The sequence below is a fragment of the Herpailurus yagouaroundi genome, unplaced genomic scaffold, assembly GCF_014898765.1.
Source record: "Herpailurus yagouaroundi ecotype Mexico unplaced genomic scaffold, PumYag 198, whole genome shotgun sequence".
NCBI classification, from domain to species: Eukaryota; Metazoa; Chordata; class Mammalia; order Carnivora; family Felidae; genus Herpailurus; species Herpailurus yagouaroundi.
The window spans coordinates 14,769,197-14,790,675 of NW_024412429.1; the positions used below are offsets into that span (position 1 = coordinate 14,769,197).

Here is a 21,479-nt window from a genome sequence, read left to right on the forward strand (position 1 = left end):
CCCCATTTGATGTTGGTTTTTTAAAATATGTTCTGAGAGAGAAGGAGAGAGACAGAGCATGAGCTGGGGAGGGGCAGAGAGAGAGGGAAACACAGAACCCGAAGCAGGCTCCAGGCTCTGAGCTGTCAGCACGGAGCCCGACACGGGGTTCCAACTCATGAACCTCAAGATCATGACCTAGGCCTAAGTCAGACACTCAACCGACTGAGCCTCCCAGGAGTCTTTGATCTTTTTTTTTTTTTAAATATCTATTAATTTTTAAGAGGGGGGAAGGGGCAGCGAGAGATGGGAACAGAGGATCTGAAGTGGGGTCTGTGGTGATAGCAGAGAGCCTGATGCTGGGCGTGAACTCATGAACCGTGAGATCATGACCTGAGCCCAAGCCGGACACTCAGCTGACTGAGCCACCCAGGTACCCTTATCCCCATTTGATCTTTATAAGCTTCTCATGTGCGAATAACATCGAGAACTTTTCAGTTTTCATGGCAGTGCTTTGCATAGAATTTTGCATAGAAAATTCACTTAACAAATATTTGATGATTTATGAAATCAGGTATGAACAAAAGATATAGTTAGTCCAATTCAATTCAATTTGTGTAATTTCCTTTGCATTCACCAGTAGTTCTAGATTAGTCTCTCCTTATAGAGCCATTTGTTCTAATTGTAGTAAATGAACCTGAGCAAAATTTTGCCTTGTGATGATGGTTCCTCATTAATGGTTAGGGTCTATCGACTCTCACTTTCTTTATCATTTCTGTAAGTCTTTTTGGTAAGAATTTAAGATCCACAGTTTGAGACTAAAAAAAAAAAAAATCCCCACATAAGTCTATTCTTTCCTTGTTTTATATTACTAGAACCCCAGTTTTTAGTTGGGCACATGACTATCCAGAAAAAAAACAAAACATTTTCTAACCTGTTTTCCAAATGACTCTGACCATAAAACTATGTTCTAGTCAATGGGGTATTAGCACAAAATATCAGTTAAAAGAGAACCTGCATGTGCTCTTTGCCCCTTCCCCTTTTTTTCTATGCTCTTTCTTCCATCCTACTACTTAGAATGCAGATATGATGGCTGGAACTCTAGCTGCAATTTTGGATCACGAGAAGAGGTTTAGATTTCTGAGGGCTTCATGGAGCAGAACCATCTTACTAACCCTTGACATTTTACTTCTGGCCTTAAGTGAGAAAGAAATTTCTCTCATATTTAAGTCACTGTTGTTTTAGAACTCACACAAAATCAAACATAGTCTTACCTCAAACATCATAAAAACTATCTAGCGCCTGGAACTTGAGAGCTAAAATGAGGTTACTGCTGTATCATTTAACAAAATCAAAACAATAGAAAGTGTCTGCAATGATAATCAAAGTTATTTATTTTCTCTATTAATTTCCTATATTTTGGAAAAATAGCTGTGTCTCCAAATGTACTTTCACTGGAAGGAAGCTGATGACCAAAGCATTATTTGAGTAATTATGGGGAAAAAATTTATTACCGAAAAAACAAATGTTCCATTCAGTTTACATTTTACACACACTTAACACAAGCAGGAAGGAAAGGTCCAATGTCAGAAATAGAGACCATTCTCTTTCACTGAAACACCACTACAGAAAAGAGCCTTCAGCAATTAGAGATCTGAATTTGAGAGATTTTAAATCTCATTCAAAATGAACGTTGCCTAAAAATGCGAAAACGCATACCATTTTCTGAAAGTCTGTTTTGAAGAATGCCTTTTTATCTTTGTGGTTGGCTTTCTCTTAGACATTTTGCAGTTTATTTAACTCAGCATTCTAGCTGCTTAACATTCAAATTTAGACACACTGATTATGTGCTCCACGCTTCTGAATAGTTAAGTATGCTCTATAAATAAACACATCATTTGTGTTCTATTACTTCACTCCCCCAAAGCTCCACATAATTGGAATTAACCTAGTATTTACTTATCACTAAATATATTTTTGTTAGAAAGGATACACAGCATATGAAATTACAGGATTTTCATGAATTAAAGACAAATTTTAGAACTCTCAAATAATATTTACAGTGTAAACATCACAGTTATTACATCAGGATGAAGCAAATCACAACATTCACGACACTATATATTTTATTTGGTTTTGATACTGAAGTTGTGTTCTTGAATTACTTATGTAGAACTCAAAATATAATCACTTCTCCTATCATTTTCCTTCACGAGTTCTGAAAAAGAAAGAATTGGTGTTTTAAGCATAAAAATATTTTTATTTACAGCTTCTTAGTTTCACTCATTCATCCACTCATTTGATAACATCTGTACCCCTGTGCCCCTTGTGAACAGCTTGTTATGACAGGAAATTATGGTCTAGGATATCAGGAAGGTATCTTCCAAAGGACTGATTTTCAGAAAGGGAATTAAAATGCGAAGAGGCACTTTAATTAGTCATTATAATTACCCATTTGTAATTTTCGCAAATGGTTGGCATGCAGGATTTCCCACTAAAAGGGTTTATCCAAAGTTACCCATTCAGAAAAGAGAAGAAGGGAGGACAGAATCTCATATGTGATCTTACAAAAGACGGAGGGATTAATCCCCCTTTATAGTTCAGTGCCCGTTGTATTTCTTGATTAAATGAAATAGCTTCTTCTTGTAAACTTTTTTTTTTCAAGAAGCTCTATGTAATTTTTCTTCTTTGAGCAAAGGGACTTGTTTCTCTGATGTGATAAGGAACAGGCGTGTGCAAGACCCTCAGCATACGTCTCTTGTGGACAAAAAGTAACCAATGGGGCAGATGTCTTCAGAGACACTAGCCCACTCTTGATCACTCTCACAAAAACCTGAGCCATCTGCTCCAGGAACTTCAGCAAGACCAAGGATTGCCTTCAGTCTGAGCATGGGGCTCGTTTAGTCTCCTCGAGCCACTCAGTGGTTGTAGTCCAGCCTATCTTTAGGTTTCACAAATACAATGTTATGGTGAGACAGCAGCTCCCATTCATTTTACATGTTATCCTGGGGGTTCCACGTTAACCCACAAAGCCAAAATATATTCACTCTGTAGCCCTTTAGGGAAAAAGTTTACCAACCTCTGATACACTGATGATATGAAATTCCTTTAAGCACTTGCCCAATATTTTTATGAGCTAATGTAAGCATGAATGTAACTCAGGAAGGAATTACGTCTTGTATCCACATGTACATAAAAGCAACTGGGATAACAAGCTTATCACTTAATAGCAAAGGGAAAAGCCTGCATATGTTTTCTCTTTTCAAAAACTATTTTACCATAAATACTATGAGATCAAAGCACCTACACTCACTCAATAGGTGCAAGAAGCTAAATTTAACCTTGCGGCATGAAGCTTGGTATGGTTCAAGGAATACAATTAGAACCAGAGTGCCTTGGTGTTTTCATAATAATGAACCATACTGTAGTTTAGTGGTATTTTTCTGCACCTAAATTAAATGCCGTGCTAACAGTCAATCGTGGGGCTAAACCTTAAATTAATAAAAGCAGTGTGGCTCAAGTCTCAAAAAGAAAGCCAGTTTTTCTCATGTGAGTCAGATTCCTCTGTTTGATATCTCAACAAGAAGGAGAGGAATAAGTCTGAGTAAACGAGGGGTACCATGCAGGTGGCAAACTGTTTACCCATTGTGAGCTCTCTCTTTTTTTCTATCAGAGCACTGCATGAATCATTTTAAGTGTTTACTGGGTTGGGGTCCACTTCGGATAGAAGTGTCCTTTTCCATGAGGTCTCATTGTGAGAACTCTGAGATGTTTTTTACTAAGTGATTCTTCCCTATTCCAGTAATTAGATGTTTGCTATAAGAATAAAACAAGAATGGACAGAATATACCCACCACTGGGAAGCTGTCAACAGCTTTCTTCCAAGGGCTTTTCATTATTTTTCTAGCTCTTCGGGAAAGTCAGGTGATTCTCCCTCACTGCTGCACATCAGAAAAAGAACATCATATATGTTAAAGGCCTTAGATGAGCAAGCTTCCAAAGAAAAGATGATGTGTGACTTACGCTGTTCTCTGTGCTCTGGAAAGTGCACTGAGGGCTAGCCAATTATCTTTGAGGTTCGTTATTACATATGAATTTTTCCTGAATTGTAAGGTATCTCAAATTATTTGTACAGAATTATAATAGTGGTGGGCAAAGGCATTCATCTTGTCTGATCTTACCCAAGCAAGATTGCCCTTAATACTGACCATTGAAACAAAAATAATTAGAAAAAAAAGAGAGAGCACCCCACTTCCTACTTATTATAATCCAATATTTGCACTCCATTAGAGAGACATAAGTCTTACAGAATCTTAGAATACAAAAGTACCCGTGGTTTGATTTGGTAAAATAAAGATACTGAGTATGTATATGAAGGGAGTCACATATGGTATCAAACTGCTAATTGACTGCACTTTACATGTTTAAAAAGCTTAAACTTCTGATAAAGTTCCCAGATTTAGAGTAGATGTCTCTACAGTCATTGCTTTTAACCCTGGACACACAGTAGAATCAAGTGGGTAGCTCCTAGAAACAAAAACAAAAAAAAAACAACAAAACAAACAAAAACAAAGCACCAATGCCTAGAGCCATACCTCCTACCTCTAGAGGCACTAATTACCTGACAATTGGTTTTGGGTAAGGCCCACACATCAGTATTTTAAAAATTCTCCAGGGCAGTCAAATGTCAGCCAAGGTTGAGAATTACTGTTTCACAGAGTATAGAGAGTGAGATAGAGAAATAAGTCTTCATATGTAGCTTCTATTTTTGAACTCATGTATAATTTCTCATTTTAGCAAGTTCTTTGTTTCTTTACCTCCTCTTCCCATTGAGAATGGAGTTCAAGTACTTCTTTACAGCCATTTGTTTTCGAAGGCGGGTATAGTTGTCGGTGAAGACTGCATCAGAGTGGCGCTTGATTGGCCCCTGGTCTTCTGTGATGCTATTGCTAAAGAATGCAGGGGAAAGGAAAGCAAAGGATTTTAACAAGAGATAATAAATGTGCCAAAGTTCCAAATTTCTTGGAATAATTTGGATAAAATTAGATAAAAAAGAATTCTAATGCCCAACTTCTTTTCTATCACAAAAAGACTAAGAGAAAAATACATCTAAGCCCAAGGATAGGGGAGCAAGGAATAATCCAACATATTTTGGCATTTACTGGGAGCCTTCATACACATTGTATATCAACTGTGCAAATAATTAACATAAAAAGATGGAGGGATAGTTGATGTTGTGCTCTGCCATTGGGAGGAATATTTCTTTAAAAGTTAATTCTTTAGAAGCTTTGCCACCCTGAATAGTGCCATCTAAATATTCAACAATTGGCCATTTAAAGAAAGAAACTTCATATGCTTGGTTTGATCAGGAATTAAAAAAACAAATACTATAGTAAACATTAAAATTTGCTTCAGTGTCTTATTTTTTTACTGTGTCTAGTTCAATTTGATTGCAGATTGATAAATGATTGCCACTTAAGAAAAATAAGTGTGTCTGTAGTCAATGAGTAGGATATCACTAAAAACATATTTCCCTAATCCATGGGCATGGTATATTTTATATAAGAATATAATTTTGGGGGTGCCTGGGTGGCTCAGTCATTAAGCTTCCAACTCTTGATTTCGGCTCAGATCGTGATGTCATGGTTTGTGAGATTGAGCCTGCATTGGGCTCTGCACCGACAACACTGAGCCAGCTTGGGATTCTCTCTCTCCTCTCTCTGTCCCTCCCCCACTCAGGCTCACACACTCTCTCTCAAAACAAATAAATAAACATTAAACATAATATAGATTATTTTTCAACCAAATTGTACATCATCAGAGTTATCAATTTTGAGCAAAGTAAATAAATTGCTAACAGTGAAAAAATAACTTGCAGATTAAATAATTACAAGGTGTTTGATAAAGATAATAAATTCTCTTTACCCAACCCGTTTTCCAATAAGGGATTCAAGGTATTTTTTGGCAGAAAGTTGACCCAAGAGTCTACTAAAGTCACTGGTGAACACTCCATCAGCATGTCTGGCATTCCTAAAATAAAGAAGAAGAATAGCCATTATTTTGTAAATGTTTTTCTAAAATATTATTTTGCCTCATTAAACAAGAAAGAAACTTCTCAGCTTCTTTGAAAGCTTCTCATGCAAAAGAAGGCTTCCTGACAACCTAATGAGGTATTTTCTTGTCACGTATATTAAGATATACTCCAAATTGTAGCTCACACTTTGAAAAATTAAAGAAATTAAATTTTTAGAAGTATATCTCAATATTAAGTAATGCTTCCTGGTAGAGTCTATAAAACTAATTCTTCTTCAATAAATATTGATGGGAAAAAATAATATATTTAAGTTAGTTTCTGTTTATTTATTTATGGTGCTTTGTTTCTTCTACCTTGAATAAAGATATATACAAGAGGAAATAATCTTGATTTTTAGCAAAAACCTTATTATACTTTTTGCTATTTCTTTTATTAAAACATTTGGAAACAAAACAATCTCTTAAGATAAAGAGGCCCTTGGGGACTATCAATCATCTTTCCCATCCAAATCAGGAACTTTTATGTTTTGTCTTCAGTATAGAGCTACTCTGTCTATACTTGAATGCTGTTCTAGACAAAGGGTTCTGTGTAAGTGAAAGATTTATTGGTCCTGGCTTTTTACAACTTCTCTATATGAAAATCATGTACAGTTGCTAGAGCTGCAATAAATCAGGCTGCATGAAGCCACAGCACATGGAAACCTGTAGTGTGCTGTAAAAATAGCTTCATGGTGACACAAAATGTAAAGCATTTATATTTCAAAAATATATATATATATTTCAAAAACATATTTTCTAAAATAAAACTCAATAAACACAAACTCACCTGGACACATCGTAATAGGGTGTGTCATTTTCAGCTAATGCATTTTGCAAGATGTCAGTGTCTCCTTTTAAAGAAACCTGTTCAGGTTCATTTGCTCCTTCAAGTGGTATTCTGTCATCTAACCTATTAGGGGAAAATATGGTAGAAGTGTAATATATTCCTTTCACAGAATATAGTGCTTATGGTTTTATAATCATTAGAAATAAGATACCCAGTATTCTTGATCAGTATTACCCATTCACAATATATGGATAGCATAGTTAGACTTACTGACTTCTGTGGTTTAGAGTATAAATAGTGAAATTTTTGATTATCCCATAAAACAGATGCCATACAACTTTTACAAGCATAAGAGTTACTTAGTTCAATCGTGTTAGTGCATTAAGTAAAGTATACTTCATTAGGAATATTTTCACTTTGCAAAGTTATTCACAGGTGGAAAAATTTTGTACAAAATAGAAACTTCAAAAAATTTCAAATATTCAATATGAAAACTAGGAGCAATTCATGTATTTATTGGTGTTTAGCATCATTTGTCAAACACTTCTCACTAGGTGAATATTAACTGCTTTTCCTTCTCTAGGTGTCTAAGATCTTTTTCAAAGATTCACCTTTGTGTGATAAATTTCTCTATATTAATCAAGTACAAAGAATCTCTCCATCTCTGACTAGTAACTCAAATTCAATACATTTTGTGAGGGCTTCTTATTTCTAGTATTATGTATTAATACAATTTTAGTGAGGAATGTACAATGCTTTACTGAATGACTAAGAATAATCATGCCTATACATGGACCGTGACTATATTTGTTAATGCATGCACATTTTGAACACCTGCACACTATTAAAATTATAAATGTGTATATTTTCACTGTTAGAGTAAACCTCCAAGGAGTATGTCAGCTCCTGGGGACTTATGTATCTTCTGGTGATGTAGTAGTTGGGGGAAGTAACAAGCAGTCTTCTTTGCATGAAACCTAGCAATCGATGCAAACTTCAGCATTCTTGTGATTGTCTGTTGTGATACGTAACATAACAATTCAGATAGAATCATTCTATTTCGTTATCAGAGCAACATAAGATCTGGCTTTAAGCAGTTTTCACAAACACTAATAGCTAAGAGATAATTCACTCTATTGAGTATAATTCTACCTTGAAAAAAGAATAAGAAATGGGAAAATGAGCAAAGAAATGATGATTTTGCCTGTAGATATAGTGGTGCCTATAAAGTGGAAGGAAAAAATCAAACTAATGTAGTTTTTATTTAGTGTTTACTTCTTTAACATAAATTTATTTCAGATAAAGCTTTAAATAAGAGTTATGTTATAATTTATGAATTTGAAATATGAAATATAACATAGAGAACAGTAAAACTAAGGATTTGTGGTTGAAACAAGATACATTAAAATTCACTAACTGGTAGATCAGTTATTCCACAATTTATAATATTGACAAATTGTATCTGGCTAGATAGGAAGGTCTGTCCAGCATGATTGTTCACAGCAATATGTTTCACTAATTAGCTACTAACCTTAAGGTTATTTACTGATTGATCTTGAAAAGGAACTTCAGTGAAGCAGGCAACTAAACATATATTTTTTTTCCATCAGAAACTGAACTGAACTGAGATGACAGAGGATAAAATCTTATTACTTATCTAAAACCAGTTTTGAATTGAAAGAATGTCAACTCCTTCTTCCTTCTTGTTTGGAAGGGTGATCCACCCTAAGCTTAAAACTAGTCATTGACACTCTCATGCCCCGAGAGTGGATTCCAAGGTGCAGAACAGTCATATTGACCTGATGTTGAAAAAACTTGCTTAACACACCAACCAAAAGATTTAAATAAATAATACATAACCTAAAAAGTTGAGTTGTCCAAAATAACATATAGGAAATTCTTATATAGATGAAGAAGGAATGTTCAACTGCATACATTGAAAGAATACTTACCTCAGAGAAGAGGATGCTCCAAAAAGAGGCCACGCCAACATTTGTGAGAAGAGCATGCTGACCAGCATTAGCAGCACAAGGGGCTGGGACTTACTTCTGGTTTCCATCTTTGTACCTTGAAAGGGAGAGAATCACATCAGCTTTTCCAACCAAAGATATCTCAAAGTAATTCTGAGTGTCTAGCAGTAATTTATGAAGGCTCCTGCAGAGTTTGGAAAAGGTAATTTTTATCTGGTAGAAGGAGTTAAACTGCAATATAATAACTTTTTAAGTCAAAAAGATTTTTTTTTTGGTGGCAGGTGTTTGAATAAAAATTGGAATCCTTTTCAACTGCTGCCTATCACTTACCAGGCACATAGTGGGGCTGAGTGTATGTGGAATGCCATACTTTTATGGTGCTGGAGGTATCCATACAGCAGAGTTGTAGCACCCATGTTTAGTATCTTTTCTAACTAAAGAAACAGTTTAAGTTTCTAATGTCTAATTAATATAACACTGGAGTACCATCTATTTAATAATGCTTTGTCTACACATGTATGTATATACATCTATATATACATATCAGTGTAAAAGTTATACATGAATTTCTTTTTCCTCTTTTAATTGTAGATATTATTAAAAACTTATTTCCTTATGCCTGGATTTGAACAACTTAACTTAATCGTTAAAATAAATACCAAAAATTATTATACCACATATTATCATTGAAATAATTTTTGCCATAAAAGGAAAAAGATACTAAAATTAAGGTTTGTGCTTTTATACAGCTAACCCACTTACATGTTTCATTTCCAAAGTTTCTAGATAGGAATTTAGGAATTTTGGCTTTGTCTTGTCTATAAAAATTGCAGAATTTAGACTTAAAGATGAAAATAAATGCTTCCTTGATTCACATAACTAACATATGAAATAGAACAACACTAAATAAAAGAAGTTGAAAATCTAAAACAAATGTACCCACTGAACCCTTCAGTCAAAAATGTATATACAAGCAAAAAAAATACTTTAATTAATTTTTAAAAAGACAGAATTGAGTAAAAGTATACAGTAATCCAGGCAAAATATCTTCCAACTAAAAGAATTAAAAAAATCCACTGATATATAAGAAGTTGAAACGTTTCTATCTGCACTCACCAGGTGACTTAAGAAACTTGTCTTTTGTTTTTTTAAAGGAGGAACACTATAAAATTCTTTTCAAGAGAAAGAAATATTCAATATACCCTGAGAAAAGTTTGAAAGCAGGAGGAGACAAAAAAAAAGAAGAAAAAGAAAGGTAAAGTTTTCACTCACCTTGCCAAGTAGTGTTCCTTGGGAGCTTTCTATAGTCGAAGGAGATTCTTGGAGCTGTCTTAGGTGCTGAAGTCCTCTGAGGCCGAGAAAGTTTCCACCAGTTCTCTGCTCTCAGAGCTGAACCAGAACTTGGTACTGGTTGGCTATTATTGCAGGCAACTGCCTTTCACTCCACTCTGACCAGCATTTCAAAGCCCATCATTTTATAGGGCTTACACTTAGGGCTGAGCAATCACGAAGCTCTCTGAAAGACGTCACAGTAGTACTCCCACAGGATGAATAGGGTTTGTGTTCTTATTAAATTGTCATTACGTCTGATTTATATAAATTTATAGTGAGTAACTTCAAGATGTAAGATATAAAGAGGAAATTTACTTTTCTTTATGTGGACAACAAAAAAAAGGTACCAAGCTTAATATGAAATGTTTTAATCTTTGATTAGTAGTAATGAAATAAGAAAAATGGTTAGTGTTATAGCCAGGGCCACTGGGGTTCCTTCAGAAAACAGGAGTTTTATGTGTAGAAAAAATGTAGAAAAAAACCCAAATACTTATGTTAATTTTGTCTACAAATTCATAATTCCCCTTTATTATTAAATATCAGTTCTAAAGCCTATAAGATTTTTATGCTATTCACATAGATCCCGATTTAGTCTTTCTTGAGATCTATCCTAATTTTAAAAGCATCCAGAAATAATTTTCCATTTTTCTATTATTACATTTCCTTTGTGTTGAAACTAATCCCAAGATAAAAGTTTCTGAAAGACTCTAAAATAGTGCCATATGCACACTGTTGTCAAAAGTAGTCGTAGTACTGCTATTTTACATTTGTACAAAATATCACAATTCCAATGCACTTTCACATACATGATCTCAAATAATCCAAAAAATAAGCTATCAGGCAGTATATCTATCTATCTATCTATCTATCTATATCTATATATATATATATCTCTCTCAATTTTCCTTCTTTCATAAAGGAAGAAATTTTCATCAATTGTATAATAAGTCTTTGCACCATATAGAATTATTTTGTTTCTGCCCTTCATCCTTAAATACACAGCCACACCAGCTTTTTGAACATTTCCAACTTAGTCAACTGGCAGGTTTCAAAGAACTAGTTGGAAAGCATCTGTGGAGTACTTTGATAAATTCTTCACTTCTGTTTGTGGGGCTTTAATTCAAATTAGACTATCATACATTCAATCAGAGTTTCAGGTAAAAATACAGCCACATGAACAACTTCATGGACAACAAAGTAAAACACCATCTTTCCCATAATTTTCTTTTAAATTTCCAGTGTGTGTATTCTTTTACATTTTTGTTCCCTAAGTTCCTCAAGGGAGAAAGATTCTGAAGCCCCCTTTCTTTCTTCTGCTTTAAAAATTTAATATCTACAGCTTAATTCAAAGCCAGACTGATCCAGTAAGAGAATATCCTGCTATGCTTGATCATATTTTCTAATCCAGTTACAAGAAAAATTAAATGAATTACATTTCAAAATGTCTGGAAATTTGTTTCCCAGTTGACAGCTCTGACTGAAGCCAGAGTTCCTGGGGCTTAAATTCCAGGAAATCTTTTTTTACCTGATTATTACAAACTAGAGGTTGAAATGGTTCTCATGTGGAATGTTTTATCCTTAGCTCTTCGTCACTCAATTCTCAGTGAAGCAACTTTATTTAAGAACAGAAACAGCAAAGTAAGTTGCTTGAAAGTAACAGAAAAACTAACGCTAAACGATACGCAGAAAAATTTAAATAAAAAAAGACATAAAAGTCGATTATTATTTGGTCTAGGGAAGCATTTAGCATTCACAAAGAGTAACTACATTAGCTTTTTCCAGTGGCAAAAACAGTTTCTCCCATTATGATAATAAAACACAAAAGTAAGAGAAATAATTCAATTTTATTACTTCTGGATAAAGATAAACCAAATCAAAGGACCGCATTTTTTTTCCTATGAATGTAAACTAGAAAGCATAACTGAATTTCCTAATGGGATCATAGCACCATCTGCAGGTTTAAGGTCTTAATTCACAGGTTGTGGTTTTTTTGGTGTTTTTTAAAAAATGCGTTTCTTATCTTTTCTTTCAAAGAAATGAATGTAAATCAGAGGTCCTTTAGTTAAATTATGGATGCTTACAGAAAAATAAGCATAAAATAATACTGTAGCTGAATTTATCCCGAACATTTTACTACAAAAAACTCAGTAAATACAAAAATACAAACATGAATTTATTCTTTTAATCTGCTTTTTCCCTACTTTAACATATCTTTCCATAAGTTTCCAACATGTTTAATGAAACTTATTTCCTACCTTAAGGCTTTTCAATGAAGTGATGTTTATAAGAACTGTCATGCATTCATACAGTTAGAACAAATCTCCAAGATTCTCCCTTTACAAATAGGTAAACTGACATCACTCAGGTGGTTAATAACAAATATAGAATTGAAAGATAGCTCTTTGGATCTTGATAATAGCTTTCTTTCTGTTAAGAACTGGTGATTTTTGGGGCGCCTGGGTGGCGCAGTCGGTTAAGCGTCCGACTTCAGCCAGGTCACGATCTCGCGGTCCGTGAGTTCGAGCCCCGCGTCAGGCTCTGGGCTGATGGCTCAGAGCGTGGAGCCTGTTTCTGATTCTGTGTCTCCCTCTCTCTCTGCCCCTCCCCTGTTCATGCTCTGTCTCTCTCTGTCCCAAAAATAAATAAACGTTGAAAAAAAAATTTTTTTAAATAAAAAAAAAAAAAAGAACTGGTGATTTTCTATAACTGTTGTTACCACCATTACCAATGCTAACGCATCATAGAAGGAAAATAAAAACATAAAAATATTGGCATCCCTCTCTCCTTTTTTCATCAACAGGACCAAGAGTAGAGAAAGAAAACTGGCATCCCAAACTAAAATATACTAAACGTAGAGAAGTCAGATGGAAGGAATTTTCAAGCTCAGGAGATAGGCAGAAATCCAGATTCACTCTTTTTTCCGTAGTGCAAAGAGCTAATAGAGAGTCCTTATTGCTGCCGTGGATGATATGCCCATTGTGTCCCCTTTGGCCTCTTGGTGTGACAGCTTTGTTTTCCTAACTGACCCCAATCCACACCCAGCCTGAGACCTGGCCATCCTGCCTGGGTAATCCTAAGGGGTTATGTCAAGATGAGAAGTCTGTAAACCACTGGTTATGAGCCACATATGGCTGATCCCTATGATGTTTACATCTCTCAAACTAAAAATGATGTTTGCATATTTAAAAGGCTGGAAAAATTTTTAAAAAATATTTTGTGACAGGTGAAACATATTTGAAAAAAATATATGAAATTTAAATCTCAGTGTCCATAAATAAAGTTTTATTGGAACATAGAAATGCTCATCACATATGCATCATCAATGGGTGCTTTTGTGCTGCAATGGTCAAGTTGAATGGTTGTGACAAAATCTACATAGACCAAAACACCTAAAATGTTTACTAGTTGGCCTTTCACAGAAAAGCTGTGTCAATGTCTGGTCTGGAGTCTCCTGTCTGAGGAATTATTTAAGAGGTCATGTTTGGTTTAATATCCTTAAGTCCTCTAGCTATCTTTTAAAAAAAAATTTTTTTTTAGTATTTATTTAATTTTGAGAGACAGAGACAGAGCATGAGCAGGAGAGGGGCAGAGAAAGAGGGACACAGAATTTGGAAGCAGGCTCCAGGCTCCAAGCTGTCAGCACTGTGCTGGATGCAGGGCTCAAACTCACCAATTGCGAGATCATGACCTGAGCTGAAGTCAGATGCTTAACCCACCAAGCCACCCAGGTACCCCAGTCCTCTAGCTTTCAACTGGGAAATACATACATATATACACTTTTAACATATACTATGTTAAAATATACATATAATATGTATATATTATGTGTAATATATATTTATGCATGTTTAATATACATATACACACCTGTATAATTTTCATATTAAAAGTATATGTATACATACACCTGTATATATTTGTGTTATATATTAAAAGTATATAAGTACATAAATACTTAACATTTTTTTTTAATGTTTATTTATTTCTGAGTCAGAGAGAGACAGAGCATGAGTTGGGGAGGAGCAGAGAGAGAGAGGGGGACACAGAATACGAAGCAGGCTCCAGCCTCTGAGCTGTCAGCATAGCTGAGACAGCTGGGGCTCGAACTGACAGACTGCGAGATCATGACCTGAGCTGAAGCCGGACGCTCAAACGACTGAGCCACCCAGGCGCCCCAGTACATATATACTTTAAATATTATATACAATTGTTTATAATTTTGTAATTTGTAAAATGTATTTTATATATTCTTTCTAAGAATATATATACTTAAAAAAATTTTTTTAATGTGTATTCATTTTTTGAGAGACAGAGAGAGACAGAGCACAAGCAGGGTAGGGGCAGAGAGAGAGGGAGACACAGAATCTAAAGCAGGCTCCAGGCTCTGAGCTGCCAGCACACAGCCCGACGCAGGGCTCGAACTCATGGACCACGAGATCATGACCTGAGCCAAAGTCAGACGCTTAACCGACTGGGTCACCCAGGCACCCCAGAGTATATATACTTTTAATCCCTTTAACTTAGAAAATTTGGGTTTACTTCCATGGTTCTTATATTCTCATATCAATGATTTGATGGGGGAAAAAATTAAGACGGAAGTAAATTTTCCCTTTAAAGCTACTACTACAATTCATTCTGGAGTCAAAAAATGTGTTACTAAATATTAAGCAATTGGACACTTAATTATTTAAATGATAAGCAGAGGACAACTTGTCTTTGAACTCTACAATGCCATCACCTATCCCACTTACTGATGCCGAGAATTTTATAGAAAATAATTCCTGTATTTCAGAATGTTCTTGTTTTAACCAAGACACGTGTAGTAAAAGTAATGTATTAAATGCTATGAGCCATTTATAGCTTACTTTAGCGTTGTGTTTATGAAATAATTTTTTGAAAGTAAATTTTGGAGGAAAGCTGTAGAAAAATAAAAAAAACCCACAGTATTCTAAGATAAGAATATTTACAAATAAAGTATTAAAGATTTAAGAACAAATCTATCTGCTTCCCATTGTCATATGTCCTGCATGTACTCCCCCATAGAACATTCCATGTAACCAGCTCGCTGACGCTCTCAACTTGGGGATCAGAATATGTGAGGTCCACAAGGAGAGGGAGAAATTTACAGTGGAAGAAATGAAAAACAACAGTGTCCAGCTCCTGGCTCTTAAATAACAATGAAGTCTGGATGTTGGAATGAAAGAATCGACAAAAATATTTACTGAATGAGTTCTCATGTCCCCTTTATCACTATATCCATCCTCCCCAAAGAGGAAAAAGCCTCTGAGATGGGGAAAAGAGATTATTCAAGATGGAGAGGAAATTTTTGCGCGTAGGTTGGTGAGAGTTTATGGTAGATTTGAAGGAATGGGTAACAGAACCCTGTCTTATTAAAGACAGGGGACTAAATAGTAGAAACTAACTTGGCTTCTTTTCTTATCTGATTGCTACAGCAAACCATGGAGAAACACTCTTTGCAATGGTATCAGAAGAAGCTGATAAACCTAGAGGACAAAAAAAAAAAAAAAACCCCACCATGCCCTGCTTGGTAAAACCCTAAATACTGTCAAGGGGTAAAGAGTGGAAAGGTCCACCAGTCTACCAAGGCCAGATTATATCCAGGGATGAACAAACATCTGAGCAGATGACAGTATGGCACAGAGCATCTCCCAAGGGCCAAAAAGCAGCTTCCCAGATTTCATATTGTTGTATACACTCTCAGAAACTTAGATGCCACTCTGAGAAAAAAGAAAAGTAGAGCAAATCCTGAATTGGCAGAATTTTAAATCTTAGTAATTTCTTGGTAAATACAATAAATGTTTATACATTGTCCATTTTCTGTGGAATGGGAGATTAAAATAGAGGAAATATTTTAAAACTAAATTTTTTTGTATGTCCTACTATGTGGTCTGTGAAAATCTATTCTTGCTATTGCTTTACAAATGACCTTGAGTTTTATATGATCATGATCTGCATAGGAGGAGCCTGTCCAGAACCTTGTATCCTACTTAGTATCAAAATCACTTTATAAAAGACTGTGAGACAGGCCATTGATCCATCTTAGAATAACAAGGCGTGCCCTTGAGTCTTCCCCTTACCCGCTTGTCCCCTTGGTCATTCAAGTTGATCTCCAGCTTCAGCTCTGTTTCCCTCCTTAGGCTTCCCCATCTTATTCTTTGGCCTTCAAGCTCTCACCCTCTTTCTTTCATTTTGCCTCAATCTTTCTATGACCTTCTAGTACACCCGAGTTTTGACTTGCTGTCAGGACAGATCTGACCCCACAGGCTGCAAACCCAGATGCTCCTCTCTGTTGGATACTCTCCAATTGCCCCTTTGGATCTTCTATTTGCTCTTCTCCACACTGCTTTTCATTCCCTAGAGGCTGACCTCCAGATGCATCCATGCCATGGGGTCTCTGGTTAAGCCAAAAGGAGGCACTAGTAAGAAATTACAAGGACAGAAGATTAAAGGAAAGAGAGCTCTGAATATTTACTCCCCATAGACCACGATTTGGTAGAGGCTACATTCCTCCACCAAGACCAACATTTTGTAGGTATTCCCTCAACTGCAACCCTACAGGTGCCAACAGCTTCCTGGTGAAGCTAGTCCATGAGTCCTTTGCCACTTCATTGGTTCTTAACATCTTTATTAAACTCACTTCCATTCACCTTTGGAGAGAGCCATTGTGTCCTGTCCTGTGCACTCCTACTTCTGCACCAGGACCTCACACTTCTAAGAATAACTGGACACATTTCATTTCAGGATTCAATAGTTTTAGAAGTTCTGCTCATTTTTTTTTTTTCAACGTTTATTTATTTTTGGGACAGAGAGAGACAGAGCATGAACGGGGGAGGGGCAGAGAGAGAGGGAGACACAGAATCGGAAACAGGCTCCAGGCTCTGAGCCATCAGCCCAGAGCCTGACGCGGGGCTCCAACTCACGGACTGCGAGATCGTGACCTGGCTGAAGTCGGACGCTTAACCGACTGCGCCACCCAGGCGCCCCAAGTTCTGCTCATTTTTAAAGTTGTAGTATTTTTAATTCAAGTTGGGAGAACTCTTAGAATAATTAATGTGGAAGCTTAGAGGAATGTCACTGTCACCCTGAGCAGGTCTGTCAGATTGGTGAACAGTTGGTTTTTGAAGATGTGGCTGAAACACAAATAAACTAGAAGCCCATTCAGACCCTTGATGCTACTCAAGCCCCTTGAAGAAAAGAGGCTGGATCCATTGTGAGTCCTTGTGGGGAGGAAAGGTCAATGTGCTGCCAGAAGCTAACCATCAAACCCTGATGGGGGTCTTTCCCGGGAATAAGTAGCAGAACGGCCCTGGGGAAGGAGATCTGAAGCAAACACGGCACGGCCTGCCATCTCTCCAGGCTCCTGGCGCCTCATCCTCAGGAAAGAAAACCTCACTGTCTAGGAAGCAGGAGCTCTGGCTATTTGATAAATTTGTTGCTGTTGTTTTGTTTTTTTCTTTCTTAATCATCACTCTAATATCCTGTATTTGTAGTCATTTCACTGTACTTTCCAGTCTGGGAAACTGATGTTCTATCTGACTCATGAAACCATAATTTTCAGTGACAAGAATTTAAGATAATTTAGTCCTGCTCCTTTGTTTTGAGAAATTGTAACAATTCTATGTCCCAAAGAGGCAAGTGACTTCAAATGCCTAGCAAAGCTGGGATTAGGACCCTTTCTTTTCTCTCTCCAAATTCACTGACTTTTCACTGGACTGTGAAGCCAGCAGATTAGCAACCCGTAGAATAGAGAATGGGTTGTTATGAGCCAAAGTGAGAGGGAAGAGAAGGGAAGACACCATGACTACCTTTGCTGCTGTGAATAATGTGGGTTTACCAGAGACACTTGACAGCATTGATGATATCAACAGATAGTTAACATCCAGTGATTTTCATTTGTTGGAAAGAGTTCTCCCCCAAAATAATAACCAAAGGAAACTGTGTTGAGTGAAATCACAACAGGGAATGGCTTTATGGGTCCACACTAGTCTCTTTGTGGCTCCAAGGTCTCTAGATTACCTCAAAGAAACACCAGGCACAGAAAGAGAAAGCCCATCCCTGCCAGTTTTTCTGTCAAAATAGTTCTGAGCTTAAATATTAGATAGAAAAAGCATGTAGTGTTTCTTACTCCTCTTCACAGTAAGAAGAGTTGTCCTAGGCATTTTTCTTGAAAAGGGAATAAGAATTAGACACTTTTAAAGTTTTCTGTGTTTCTAGGCACAGATCTCAAAGAACTGACAATTGTACTTATATGTATATATGTGGGAGCTCTCATCATTTGAGGAGGGGGGAAAAGTCCAATAAGAGAATCCAGGTTCTCTGGAAACAAAACTGAGGAACCGCTGAAGAAGGCTGGGTCTCCATTCTCCCTCTCCTATGCTACTGCCTTAGTCTCCAGTGTGGCCCTACTGCCTCCAGTCTTCCTTTTAAACCCTTCTTTACAAGGTTGCCAAAGTGATCTTCACAAAACATATCTCTGATCATATCTTTCCCCTGTTGAAGCTTTTCTATGGGTTTCCCATTGTTCTCAAAGTATTGACCCAGCAGAGGCATGCAAGCCTGGTACATGCTATTCTCAATGTCTTCTTGCTGAGCCCACCCAATCCGGCCATATTCTCAAGCCATGCTGAACAACCTTCAGTTCTTCAGAACTATCATATTCTCTGTTGCCTCTACTACTCACACGTACCATTTTCTCCCTCAGAAATACCCAATCCAACCTTATGAAGATAAAAAGCTTCTGCACAGCAAAGGAAACAACCAACAAAACTAAAAGGCAACCAACGGAATGGGAAAAGATATTTGCAAATGACATATCGGACAAAGGGCTAGTATCCAAAATCTATAAAGAGCTCACCAAACTCCACACCCGAAAAACAAATAACCCAGTGAAGAAATGGGCAGAAAACATGAAAAGACACTTCTCTAAAGAAGACATCCGGATGGCCAACAGGCACATGAAAAGATGTTCAACGTCGCTCCTTATCAGGGAAATACAAATCAAAACCACACTCAGATATCACCTCACACCAGTCAGAGTGGCCAAAATGAACAAATCAGGAGACTATAGATGCTGGAGAGGATGTGGAGAAACGGGAACCCTCTTGCACTGTTGGTGGGAATGCAAATTGGTGCAGCCTCTCTGGAAAGCAGTGTGGAGGTTCCTCAGAAAATTAAAAATAGACCTACCCTATGACCCAGCAATAGCACTGCTAGGAATTTATCCAAGGGACACAGGAGTACTGATGCATAGGGGCACTTGTACCCCAATGTTCATAGCAGCACTCTCAACAATAGCCAAATTATGGAAAGAGCCTAAATGCCCATCAACTGATGAATGGATAAAGAAATTGTGGTTTATATACACAATGGAATACTATGTGGCAGTGAGAAAGAATGAAATATGGCCTTTTGTAGCAACGTGGATGGAACTGGAGAGTGTGATGCTAAGTGAAATAAGCCATACAGAGAAAGACAGATACCATATGGTTTCACTCTTATGTGGATCCTAAGAAACTTAATAGAAACCCATGGGGGATGGGAAGGAAGGAAAAAAAAAAAAAAGAGGTTAGAGTGGGAGAGAGCCAAAACATAAGAGACTGTTAAAAACTGAGAACAAACTGAGGGTTGATGGTGGGTGGGAGGGAGGGGAGGGTGGGTGATGGGTATTGAGGAGGGCACCTTTTGGGATGAGCACTGGGTGTTGTATGGAAACCAATTTGACAATAAATTTCATATATTAAAAAAATTAAAAAAATAAAAAAAAAAAAAAGAAATACCCAATCCAATCTCCCCTCCTTCAGGTCTCAGTTTATAGGACACTTTTCCAGAAAGATCTCAAACCACTCTTCCATTAAATCTGGGCCAGGTGCTCTGCTTTGGGGTTCCCATTAATTCTGTATTTCCACACAGCATAACACTGAGCACACTGTGTTATTGTAGAGTATTATATTTCATACACCCTGAGACAATTTTAACACATGCAAGCACAGAGCCTGACACATAATAAGTGCTCAGTCGCTATTTTAGATAAGTGGGTGAGATTGAAGTTGTGTTCATTTCAACTTTATTCGGTTTGGATTTCAAATATCTTTATTTTTATTATTTTTTGGTTCTCTTGGCCCAATATCCAATATTTCTTTCCCATCCTCAAATTCAACCTAGTCTTTAGTACAGGATGTTGTTTTTTCCCTGATATTACCAATTTTATCTTTTTAAAAAATTCTCAGCCATATCTATTATTTCTCTAGGGCTAAGTCTCACTAAATAACAAATAGGTTGCATTTTAATCTTGAAAAGAAATACTAGGTTTTAGCAGCTCTATGACCAATGCTTGATTAGTATACTGGTGAGTATTTCAACTTGGATAAACATTGACCCAAGCCAGTAAAATTCTTATAAAAATAATATATTTTCATGGGGCACCTGAGTGGCTCAGTCAGTTAAGTGTCTGACTTCAGCTCAGGTCATGATCTTGTAGTTCATGAGTGCGAGCCCTGCATCAGGTTCTGTGCTGACAGCTCAGAGCCCGGAGCCTGCTTCAAATTCTGTGTCTCCCTCTCTCTCTGCCCCTCCCCTGTTCACACTGTTTCTCTCTCCCTTAAAATAAGTAAACATTAAAAAGAAGTTTTTTTAAGAATAACATATTTTCGGGGCGCCTGGGTGGCACAGTCGGTTAAGCGTTCGACTTCAGCCAGGTCACGATCTCGCGGTCCGTGAGTTCGAGCCCCGCGTCAGGCTCTGGGCTGATGGCTCAGAGCCTGGAGCCTGTTTCCGATTCTGTGTCTCCCTCTCTCTCTGCCCCTCCCCCGTTCATGCTCTGTCTCTCTCTGTCCCAAAAATAAATAAACGTTGAAAGAATAACATATTTTCACAAAAGAAAAGGGAATGTTTTTCTAAAAAGTGAATGATTCATCATTCTTTTAGAATGTCTTTCCTCACCCAGCTAGACTTGCTTTTGTAGCACCTAATCTGTATTTTTCTTTCATAGTATTTTCCACACTGCACTCAAATGGCTATTAATTTAACTATGTCTCTACTGAAACTGAGTTCTATGCATCATTATATCCCTAACACCTGATACATTATAAGTTCCCCCCAAATGCTTACTGATCAGAAAGAACTTAATAATTTAAGTGGGAAAAATGGAAAGGTGTTTCTAATTTAAAAAAATTAATTACCTCTGGTATTATTTAATCTTAATTTTGCATCTCTTCTGCTTCTAAGGCTGAAGAAAAACGAAAAACAAACCCAGAAATTCTCTTCCATAAAAGAGTTCCAATTATTGTTTTTTTTTCAACATTTATTTATTTTTGGGACAG

General features: G+C 36.7%; 1 protein-coding gene across 2 annotated transcripts; it reads right to left on the minus strand.

The window, feature by feature from the left end:
- Positions 1 to 1,350: 1,350 nt before the first annotated feature.
- VIP (vasoactive intestinal peptide) lies at positions 1,351 to 10,414 on the minus strand. 2 transcript variants are annotated; one of them, XM_040448842.1, is made up of 7 exons: positions 10,081 to 10,414; positions 8,791 to 8,905; positions 6,839 to 6,961; positions 5,905 to 6,009; positions 4,797 to 4,928; positions 3,834 to 3,917; positions 1,351 to 2,197 (listed from the first exon to the last, which is right to left on the minus strand). In XM_040448842.1, the coding sequence occupies exons 2-6, from the start codon at positions 8,895 to 8,897 to the stop codon at positions 3,875 to 3,877; spliced, it is 510 nt and encodes a 169-aa protein (XP_040304776.1). In that variant the 5' UTR covers positions 8,898 to 8,905; positions 10,081 to 10,414; the 3' UTR covers positions 1,351 to 2,197; positions 3,834 to 3,874. The 2 variants fall into 2 exon arrangements, with proteins under 2 accessions (XP_040304776.1, XP_040304775.1); XM_040448841.1 differs by having other exon boundaries at positions 3,834 to 3,920; positions 10,081 to 10,411.
- Between the last annotated feature and the right edge of the window lie 11,065 nt (positions 10,415 to 21,479).

Bases quoted from the DNA above. Each gene is read 5' to 3' on its own strand.
- VIP (XM_040448841.1), bottom strand. From the start codon at position 8,897: ATGGAAACCAGAAGTAAGTCCCAGCCCCTTGTGCTGCTAATGCTGGTC. The intron at 4,929-5,904 runs GTAAAGAGAATT...TGCATTCTTTAG, and splicing joins CTTATTGGAAAACGGGTTGG to CAATAGCATCACAGAAGACC. The intron at 3,921-4,796 runs GTAAAGAAACAA...TCTGATGTGCAG, and splicing joins ATTCTCAATGGGAAGAGGAG to CAGTGAGGGAGAATCACCTG.